The sequence below is a fragment of the Pagrus pagrus genome (genome assembly GCF_965226575.1).
Source record: "Pagrus pagrus genome assembly, chromosome: 8".
NCBI lineage: Eukaryota > Metazoa > Chordata > Actinopteri > Spariformes > Sparidae > Pagrus > Pagrus pagrus.
Window position 1 is genome coordinate 31,848,372 of NC_140192.1, and position 11,105 is coordinate 31,859,476.

Consider the following 11,105-nt stretch of genomic DNA (forward strand, 5'->3'; position numbering starts at 1 on the left):
CTGCATTTACAACTTTTATATACATTTTATGTAAAAGTAATGTAGTCTAATGTAGAGTGCTTTGTCTCAAAGCCCGTGTCCATCATTCCCCCACAGCGGTCGTTCTCCACAAAGCCGACAAGTTGCTGAAGGTGAGCATCCAGCCCTACATCAGCTCCATCCTGGACGCCCTGATGGAGCCGACCAGCCGAGGCTTCTCTGAAGTCCGTGATGTGATCTTCAGAGAACTGGTGGACATGAACAAGAACACCCTCAATAATGGCACTAAGGAGGCCGTGGCACAGGTGAGGAGGTAGAGGAGGAGGTTAAGGGCTGACAGACTTTGCTGTGACAGCAACCTGAGTGATCAACAGGTCAGACCGGAGTAAAAATATTGCATGTATGAACTGGTATTGCCATCAGCTGTTCAGTGATTTGAAATCTGTGTGACTTTGAAATCAGAAACCCTTCAATAGTCCATTGATTTGTAAAACTTAAATAACCTATTTTTTGTCCCCCATCCCTGCCTCCTCCTCCTCAGCACATGGAAAAGATCTCCATGTTGGCCTTCCACCCGGTGAAGATGCAGAGCTGCTATGAGAAGGTGGAGCAGCTGAGTCTGGAGGGTCTGCAGCAGAGGTTTGATGTCTCCAGCCCCTCAGTGTTCGTCCAGAGGGCCCAGATCCTCATGAGAGAGGTGACGCTCTGACACTTGTCCTGTTTGCAGTCTGGGTTTTACACTGGAAGCTGTGCTGGTCCTCAGTTACAGCTTCAATCTGGTTAATTACAACTTCAAGTCTTATTTTCATGGTTATGTCCATCATTTCTATTGGTTATTATAACATTGTACTAATCAAGTGATTGGCTTGGATTGGGGGAGCAAAATGACATCATAACAACTCAATCTGACAGGTCAGAAAGATGAGCAGACATGTTATAAACCATCCAGTATTTTTTTCTAGATTATCTAAACATTTATTTGGAGGTAAAACATAGCCTACCAATGAATGCACCTGAGATGTAAGTAATAATCCCTCATTGCACAGGAAAACTGTGTACACAATGTGTCCCGAACAGCAGTTATGTAATCATAGCTTGGCAACTGCAACTAGGCACAGCAGGTCTCAAGATTCAGGTTTCTAAGCATGCTACAGTGGTGTTCCTGGGGGATAATCTGCCGTGTTTTATCACTTTCAAACTACAACACAACAACCAAAGGATCCAGAGTGCAAGGTATTAGTGCAGTGCTTCTGTCCTGCTGTTGGATTGAAGTAACTTTGCCTGAGATGACGATGCAGAAATCTGAGCTTTGTGTGGTTTGTACAGCTAGGAAGCCAGAAAGTCCTTTTCTGTCATTTACTACCCCTTATAAGATGCCTTTCACAGGCAGTAGAATAACTGCCTGTGAAAGGCATGTAGTATTTTGTTGCAAGTGCAACAATACAAGTAAAAGGTGTTGAGACAGTGAAGTATGCGACAGTTCACTTGAATCAAAAATCTTTCCCTTCATTAAGTTTATACATGATGCTTTCTACATTGTAATGAAGCTTAAATATCATCTAGCATGTGTCTGCAAGATGTAAATACTGAAAAATGCAAATGCAATGACAAAATGTCATTTTTCTGTGTATCCAACCTCAGCAACAGTTCCCCCCTCCTTCGATTCTGCGTATATAAAGCCCAGGGCCTTGAAATATCTCTCACATGTCTCATGTGACCAGACCTGCACAAGAACTCAGTCTCAGCAAAGAGATCCAAGAGGCAAGAGAAAGCCATTCTGGCATTCAACCCCCCCATGGAGAAATCACTTATCATGACCTCCTCACTGGGGCCCAGTGGGGGGGTCTACACTTTAACTCAAGGTCATTCAGAGTTCACGTATTGTTTAGAAACTGCATACATTCAAGCTGTGAAGCCTGTCCTCAAGTCCTACGCTGCAAAAAATAAAGATAAATCCAAGTCTTTAAAAATCTCCCTACAAAGACCATTTAGTAGCAGCAGGTGAAGTGTGCCCGGGTTTCTTGGAATTGTGGGTGTTCAAACTTCCATTTTTCGGAGTACTGTACACACTAAAGCCTGATTTATGGTGTCGTGCATGTGAAGAATTTTGCTATGTCACATAGCCATATTTTAAAATCTTGTCAGTATAGTTAGATTGTTCAAGCATATATAGTATTTCTAATCCAGTTAAAAGCCAAAAGGTTTCAGTACTGTCGATTTCTGACTACAAGGTACAGTACATGATATGTTCTGTATTTCTGGGCCTGTATTTATAGTGTCCTAGTACTAAGAAATGCTCCTTGTGAGGAAAGTCTAAGAAAATTCTTAGATTTATGGCGTTTTCTAATAATTTTTCCTCAAAATTAAGATTAAAAAAAAGAAAAAAGTTATTCATAAAGCATCTCAGCCCTGAAGAGAGCTCCTCGGGTGAAAATCTGTTAGGAGTAGGGAGGAGGACTTTAAGAGCCTGAGGAGTTTCTTCATCAGAGCAGAAAGGAGTGAATGAAAAACCACAGTTTAGATCGTGCAGGGAGAATGTGCGGTCGATCTCATTAGAGAAGCGATCAAATCTCTGACACAGTGCAGTAACGCTATAACAGCAGAAATGAAAGTGATCACACACCGAGATATCTGGCAGCTGTAACAATAAATATATATATTTAAAAAATGCAAAATTCCCTCCTGTTATATAACACTCCTCACTGGTGCACTCCCTTAAAAATGGCTTTACACTCATTATCAAATAAACTAAGTAGGCCTCCTGAAATGACCTGCCTGGTAAATAAATGGCGGCAAACTACTATCAGCATGACAATAGGCTCCTGCACAAGTAGGTCTGTGTTTTCCAACACTTCTTAGGCTTCTTTAGAGCATGTCTTACATTCAACAGAGATATTACATCATGTCTTATTTGACCAACCAATCACAGCTTTTAAAATAATGTGTCACACCTAGCAATGGGGTCAACCCCCCCTCCTCACTAAGATAAAAGTTTCTGGGTCTTCCTGCTCAGAGCTGCTCTAAAAAGTTTCCTAACTCGCTCTTAAGCTACGACTCCTTGCTGGAAGTGTTTTAGGCTCAGTTAGCAGCTCTCTGAGAGGATTCTGAGAGGAATGTTTGCGAAAGCGAGCCTGGTGTCTTTGAATCAGCAGCAGATCACTGTGGTTGACCAGTGAGTGGATCAAATCCAGGAGATAATGAAGTCAATATCTGAGTTTTACTGCTGTCTGGAATCATTTATTCATTTACCAAGTTTTTATCAAACACTTTATGCTGCTGCCATCCCTGTGAAGCTAACACACACACACCACTGACTCACTGCTCTCTGTATGTTTGAATGTTTTTTAAATGTCTTCGAGTTCATATGCAGTCAGCACAGTTTTTCAGAAGCTGTCTGTTTTACATGCAAGTGAGTGTTTTTAGTCTTAAAGCTGATGCATCTTGGACCAGAAGAAGAATTGTCACTGGTGTGAAATAATTTCATTTATCTCCAAGTCATTTTACTGTCAAGACACAAGGTATAGTTGCACTGCAGCTTCCTTTTGCTCAGAGTTTGTGGAAGGATTGGATGAAGTCCAGCTTGTGGTAACAGCTGCAAGTATAGTTGAACTGTATGAAGTGCCCCCCAGTGGTGGGTCAGTAACTGAGGAGAACAGTGAATGAAAGGGAAGCTGTACTATTTGTGTGGAAGCACATCATGGAGAGACAGCGGGACTGCAGGTGGTGCATTATTACATTTTAAGCTGTAAATGCAAATGTGACCAGACATACTCCAGTCAGTCAGTAACCTGTACATGAAATGATCCCCCCCCATCAGGAAATGGATGATGCAGTGTACACGTTCGAGCAGATCCTTCACCAGAGCCTGGAGTCTCAGGGTACAGAGGAGCTCTGTAAGACCATCCAGCGCTGCCAGGACAGAGTCATTAAGGTAAAGCACACATGCAATCGCACACAACAAGCCAGGCAAATGTATTAACAGTATGAAGGCTGGTTTGCTCAACAACCCACAAGTGGCCCTAACAACTCTGAAACTCAGAGCTCACATACGTCCTTAACAACTCCTGTAAGGACACTCCCACACAGAGTGTAAAAGCCTGCAACTAGCCTGCAAGCCTCTTGGATGAGAGGTGAAACGTCTTCAAGAAACTGAGTCCAGTTGCCTACGATACAGCACTTAGTATTTACAGTATATAGCACATTTCATAGCCAAAGGCAACCCAAAATGCTTTACAGATTCAACAGGCAAAAGCACAAGAAAGAAATTTGGAAATCAATAAAAGCAGCAGCAAAGCAAACATTAACAATCAGAATGAAAAAGATAAACTTACAAATAGATTATATATAAAAATGGCGAGTAGATAATCACTCTAATCCTAAACCTAAAGGAACACACAGGAGGGGCAGGACGATGACATTCACAAGCTTTGCTAACATTAACAATGACTCTCACGCAGGGGTCTCAGTAAGACGTGACAGTGAGCCAACATGATCAGTACCAGGACCCTGAAACTGATGCAGCTGAATGGAATTCAGCCAACATTCATTCCATTATTTACACCTGTGCGTTTTCTCCTGTGACATGTGAAATGACTTACGAGAGAGGTCTATATTGTTTACACTGTCTGCGTCTAAAATCACTTCTCATTTGTTATACAGTGCACTATATTTACCATCTGCCATTTTATTTACTCTACTCTCTCAAACATGTCCACAATGGGGCAGATAAAATTGTGTACATGCACTACTCCCAGCTTACGACCCCACGATGACATACCTTACATTTTATAGATTTGGAAAATTAAAGTTGTCCAACTTTAAACCTTGGTGATGGCACAAAATGATAATCAGAATCAGAATACTTTATTTATCCCCGGGGGGAAATTGTTTTTGTTACAGATGCTCCGTGCAAAGTAGAAATAGAAATATAGCCTGAATGGAAACAAGAGATAAAGATATAGATAACATAGTAAACTGGACGATAAAATAAAGTCATAAAATAAGATAAATAAAATAAAAAATTAAATAAATATATATATATATATATATATATATATATATATATATATATATATATATATATATATATATATATATATATGCCATTTGAGTCCAAACATCAGAGGGAGGAGTTGTAAAGTTTAATGGCCACAGGTAGGAATGACTTCCTGTGGTGCATTTTGGAGCAATTAGTCTCTTGCTGAAGGTGCTCCTCTGTCTGACCAGAGCGTTGTGGAGAGAGTGAAAGTCATACTGCAGTATCGCCCGCAACTTCAACAGCATCCTCCTGTCTGACACTGCTGTCAAAGTGTCCAGCTGCACCCCCACAACGTCACTGGCCTTCCTGATCAGCTTGTTGAGTCTGTTGGCGTCTGCTACTCTCAGTCTGCTGCCCCAGCACACAACAGCAGACAGAATAGCACTGGTCACCACAGACTCATAAAACATCCTCAGCACAGTCCGGCAGATGTTAAAGGAGCGGAGCCTCCTCAGAAAATAGAGGCGGCTCTGTCCCTTCTTGTAAAGGGCATCAGTGTTCTTAGTCCAGTCCAGTGTATTGTCGATGAACACCCCCAGATATTTGTAGTGTTCAACGATGTCCACGTTATGCCCCAGGATGGAAACTGGGGTCACTGGTGTCCTGGTTCTCCTCAGATCCACCACCAGCTCTTTGGTCTCTGTTGTGTTGAGCTGCAGGTGGTTCAGCTCACACCATGTGACGAAGTTATCCACCACAGCCCTGTATTCAGCCTCATCACCCTTGCTGATACATCCAACGACAGCAGAGTCATCAGAAAACTTCTGAAAACTATATGTGCTATAATGCACAAAATGCATTCAAAAATCCCACTTAAGTAAAAGTTAGTGTAACCAAAAATTACGTTAAGTATGGAAAGTGAAAGTACTGCTTAAAAATATCTTTCGTCTGATATATTATGATATATATTGTTGTAATTAGGGCTGCAACGAGCTGATGAAAGTGCCATACAGAATATGAGTTAGCCTTTGTGTGCTAAATAATGACATTGTTTCCTGTGTATTTTTATTCTAGAGGTGTAGTAGTTATACTTAGCGGTCATCTCCTCCCAAATGGTAGCACAATAAATCTGGGGCTCATGAGATGATGAGTATGAGAGAAAAACCAAATAAAGAATTTTTTTTCATCGTTTAGTCTTTTTCTAACAAGTAATTGACAAATTGAATGTCAAATGTGAGAAGACACTGTTTTTTCTATATTCTTTTGATAATGTTAAAGTTCATCTATATGGTTGATTTTGTGTTTTGTTTATTATGCAAAGTTTTAATCTGAATTTTAAAAAGTAACTATCCGTCAATAAATGTAGTGCAGTAGAAAGTACTTTATTTTACGGTTGCACAATATATCGCTTCAGCATCGACATCACAGGACAGATAGTTGATAAAATGCACTCCCCTGCACAGTCATCCCAGTTATCTTGAATGATTAATTATTTCCAAAAAGAGCTACCCAGGTTATAAAATAGAGTAATGTCAGTTTTTTTTTCCAATATCATGCAGCCCTACTTTATTTCTCTCTGAAATGTGGTAGAGTAGAAGTTAAAAGAGGCATTTAATAGAAATGCTCATGTTAATGCCTCCAAATTGTACAGTCCCGGAATAAATGTACTTATTTCCTCTTCAGACATTATTGTTGACACCAGAGGAAGATTTCTCAACAGTGGTGGAAAGTACATGTCACCTTTTTAAATTGTACTTTTAGAATGAAGCAGTTCACTGATGAAAAATGTTATTTAATAAAATCATATGGTAATAATGCTTTTTTCTTTTGTGTTTGTTCATTTTTAGAAATTTGACTATGACAGCAGCACAGTGAGGAAGCGTTTCTTTCGTGAGGCTCTCCTCCAGATCTTCATCCCCTACATGCTGAAACAGCTCAGCCCGTCCTGTGCCTCAGTGAGTCTCACAGCATTTTGTCAGCAAAAACCTGAAAGATTAATGGAAAGTTAATGCATTCAGTTATGTGTTTCATCCTTTGAGAGTCATGGGAAAACATCCAGATGTGTTGCAGTAATGGTTTTGTATAGTGTGTACTTTGTCTGTCTGTTGTGTGTTCTTGTGCAGTGTCAAACTGTACCAAGTATCTTTGTCATGTATGTCATAATGCATTAGACATGTAGTAATACTGCAACAGATGGTAGAAGTGTATCTATACAAGGATGGTTTGGATTCTACTGTCTTGATCTGTATTGGAGTAAGACTTTTGGTATCTTTTTAAAAAGAAAATGGCTGACTCGCTGAGTGAGCAGCCTCATGTTACACCTTTACATGAGGATGTTTAGAGAGATGTTTAGTTCAAAGATGTTGAATTGAGATGATGAAAGCTTTTGACTGTTGTTGCTGTGAACTCCAGGAGCTGCCACGCTTCCAGGAGCTGATATTTGAGGACTTTTCCCGTTTCATCCTGGTGGAGAACATCTTTGAGGAGGTGGTGCTGCACTCTGTGATGAAAGACATCATGATGGGTCAGTCTTCTGCTTTTTGCACAAAAAAACAGTTATGTGGACCAGAGTGCTGCTTTAGAAGGCTCCTTAGTTATCACTGGATGGGAAATGTCACTGTTAGACATACACAAAGGCTTGTTGTCACATTTCTTCAGTGGGAGACAGCCAAACTTTCTTTCTTTCTTTATTTTCTTTCTTTATTTATTTTCAACTTTTTAAATCATTTCCAAAAGAGATATCAGCCCACCGTGACTTCACCATAAATAAAGTAATTCTTGGAAAAAAAGGAAAAAATCCTAAAAATGTACTGAACGTAATATAACACTTATACCAAATATACCACCAAAAAATACCATAAAAAAACCACGGAAGCAGACAGCAGCTGTGTTTACCCTGTGCTTTTAAGTCTTGTTATCGCTGTCCTTGGATAGCAAAGTCATGTTGATATTGAAAAGCTTTATGGTATGAACTGTGCTGTATCGCATTTTAGGATATAATGTGACATTCAAACACATGATATTGAAAAGCAGTCGATTGACGTGATCATGTACAGCTTCACCAAACAATTATTCCTGTTGTACTAATTAACTGTTTAAAAACACAGCATGTATGGTGCTGAGTGTGCACATTTTGCCACTCTGCACCATCTGCACAAGATTTATCTTTGTTTACCTATTGTTTACACAGATGCTGCGGAGTGGTGAAATCAGTGATGTGACTGGCTGAGAGTGTATTTATTTATAACCACACCCTTCGATCTATATCCACCAACTCCCAGCTTTTTTGCACTTTGCATTGCTGCTCATACATTAACCAGAATCTCAGGCTAGCATGGAGATTGTCGATGCACAATTAACCCTCCTGTGGTGTTCGGGTCAAATCACAGTCAAGTGCACTCAGTCAAGTTCTTATTTCTGGGCACATTGAGTCCTGTAATGTCTTTAATATTTTCTGAGTATACCTCCTGAAAAGAACTATGTGATATTGTACAAATCATAGTGTAAATAAAACCAGCACTCAGTAATACTGCACACGGTTATTACAAATGTGTTTGTATTTGTAACTTAGTTGCATTATTTATAGAGTTTAGAGGAAATTGGGTGGAAAAATGACATTTTAGATTCCTTTAATCAATCTTTTTTATCACTCATCATGTGGAAGCACATTTTAACCTCATCTCTCTGTCTGTAGCTGTGAAGGAGGCAGCAGTCCAGAGGAGACACAATCTGTACAGGGACAGCATTGTCCTCAGCAACAGCGACCCCACCCTGCACCTCCTAGGAGAAAACCCCTCTATCGACTGGGCAGGAGAGTACGGAGGAGCCCAGGAGGAGGTGGACAGCACAGGGGAGGATGCTGAGGGTCAAGTTGAGGAGTCCAATAAGAGGAGGAGGATGAAGCAGGTGGTGTCCATGATTCAGGTGGAGGGCTCCCCAACCCTGCCCAGTGAGTCATGCATAGAGGTGCCTGGCGTCAATGACATCCCAGAGGAGGATGGAGAGCAGGAGGATGGAGATGGGGAGGAAAACTCAGATGGTAAAGCTTCTTCTGACCAGAATGAATCTACAAGTCCTAAAGCTTCTGAGAACGCTCCAGACGGTTCTGTCTCAAAGGAGGAGGAAGCCAAACCAGAGGTGCAGGGTAGAGAAGATTTCCTGACAACAAGTGCTTCAGCCATAGAGGAGAAGGGAGAGGACAGCCAGCCGATGGTGGAGGAACAACCGCCCTCCAACCAGGAGGTATCAGAGGAGGCATTGCCACCACCACCACCTTCTGAGGAAATCCCTTCTGAGGCTACAGAAATGGCTTCAGAGAGTGCACCGGAGGCGACATCAGAGTTGCCCCCGCCTCCACACAACGACAGCGGCTTCCAGTCTCCCAGCAGTGAAGGCACAGAGGAGGAGGAGGTGGTCCCACCGCCTGTAGAGGAGCACCCTGAGGTGAAGGAGGAGGTGGTCCCACCGCCTGTAGAGGAGCACCCTGAGGTGAGGGAGGAGGTGGTCCCACCGCCTGTAGAGGAGCACCCTGAGGTGAGGGAGGAGGTGGTCCCATCGCCCATTGAGGAGCACCCTGAGGTGAGGGAGGAGGTGGTCCCACCGCCTGTAGAGGAGCACCCTGAGGTGAGGGAGGAGGTGGTCCCATCGCCCATTGAGGAGCACCCTGAGGTGAGGGAGGAGAGTGTTGCCGCAGCACCAGAGGAAGAGACCAAAACCAGTGACTCTGAGACCAGTGACCAGTGATGAAATGATCCTCATTTGTTCGACTTAGACGGAGTCCTGCCCCGTTCATTTCCTTTTGACAAAGCCTTCATGCCATTTTAACCACATCAGTTTTCAATTCCCACACCATATCAGTCACTGAGCAGGGCTCAGGTGCTGTCCTCATTTTTTAAAATATGTTTTTTTTTTAATATATGACTTTCACATCTTTCCATTGGACAGACATATGACCTATGTTCCACGTGTTATTTTCTCTTCACCTGGTATTAATGTGAGCACATTGGACAACCTTGAGTTCCTAATGGTGTGTTATAAACAAGGTGCGAGAACACCCAGTTGAGGTGCCTTTGGTGAAATACAAGTCAGTTGGTTTAACTCTCAAGTCCCTCTTGTTAAACTACCGTGAGGGCTTCAACAACCCTCAGCCTTTTGATTCATTTATGATAAATGTTGGTGTAAATACAGTCTGTGCTTTTGGAAACCCCCTTGTTGGTTATTATTGGACCTAATTGGCTAACAGACAATGCTTTCCAGAATGTGGAAAAGTTTCAAAGGTGATTTTTTTGTCTGTTTTTTCATTTCAAACTTGTTTAACTATTTGGATGTACACAATGACATCTCAAGACTTGACAATTTCTTTGTGTTGGTGGGAATAACACTATTTTATGAGTTTATTCCTTATTAAAGAAAGCTTGTGTATATTATGTATAAATACTACCAAACTGTCATTTTACATAATTTTATATCCCTTCATCGGTGCCTTAGCTGATCTTTCCTGCCTATTTTATTTATTATTTTGCGCCCCTTCCCCTTTTGAACAGTGTACTTTTAGATTTTTTTTTTTTACTCGTGTGATATGAATGTCTTATTGATAATAAATCATGATTGATTAATTATTATCAGTTTGTCTTCATGATCTTTGTCATTACTACTCATGAGCAGAGGTTTCAGAAGTCCACACATTGTTTCCTCCAGTAGAACTTCGGATACTTGTGTAAAGAAAGTACGGGCTCTCATATGTACTCAGAGTATCAAAGTAAAATGTCTCCCTCTGAAGGACATTTGTGGACCAAGCTTACTGAAGCTCATATCATATTAATATAACTCAAAGACCATTAAACTTAAAGGTAGAATCAGTAGGCTTTGTCCCAGATGTTCCTAAACGCACCACAAAGATAGCTGATTATTGAGTCTCTTTCCCATACTGGTCTAAAGAAGGTAGAAAGCATCCTGACTGGAAACATCACAAACTGGCATGGTTCAACAGACCCAGGACAGGAAGGCTCTACAGCAGGTGATTAAAACCACCAGAACATCACTGGTACCATCTACAGAGCATCAGTGAGGTGAGATGTCTGCACAGAGCCCAAAGATACACCCACCCAGCCACAGTCTATTCACATGAGCAGGTATCTAAAGTAGAATA

The 11,105-nt window shown here is 41.4% G+C and overlaps 1 protein-coding gene across 2 annotated transcripts in view; it reads left to right on the forward strand.

Annotated features, from left to right (window-relative positions):
• Positions 1 to 10,578, forward strand: part of niban2b (niban apoptosis regulator 2b) — a 41,767-nt gene extending 31,189 nt beyond the window's left edge. Inside the window, exons 9-15 of one of the 2 annotated variants that reach the window (XM_084360603.1) lie at positions 97 to 284; positions 521 to 676; positions 3,797 to 3,910; positions 6,805 to 6,912; positions 7,370 to 7,481; positions 8,652 to 9,580; positions 9,626 to 10,578. In XM_084360603.1, coding sequence (XP_084216729.1) covers positions 97 to 284; positions 521 to 676; positions 3,797 to 3,910; positions 6,805 to 6,912; positions 7,370 to 7,481; positions 8,652 to 9,580; positions 9,626 to 9,700 — 1,682 coding nt within the window. In that variant the 3' untranslated portion in view covers positions 9,701 to 10,578. Of the gene's footprint in view, positions 1 to 96; positions 285 to 520; positions 677 to 3,796; positions 3,911 to 6,804; positions 6,913 to 7,369; positions 7,482 to 8,651 lie in introns of both variants that reach the window. The other variant, XM_084360602.1, reaches the window with a different exon arrangement.
• The last annotated feature ends 527 nt before the right edge of the window (positions 10,579 to 11,105 follow it).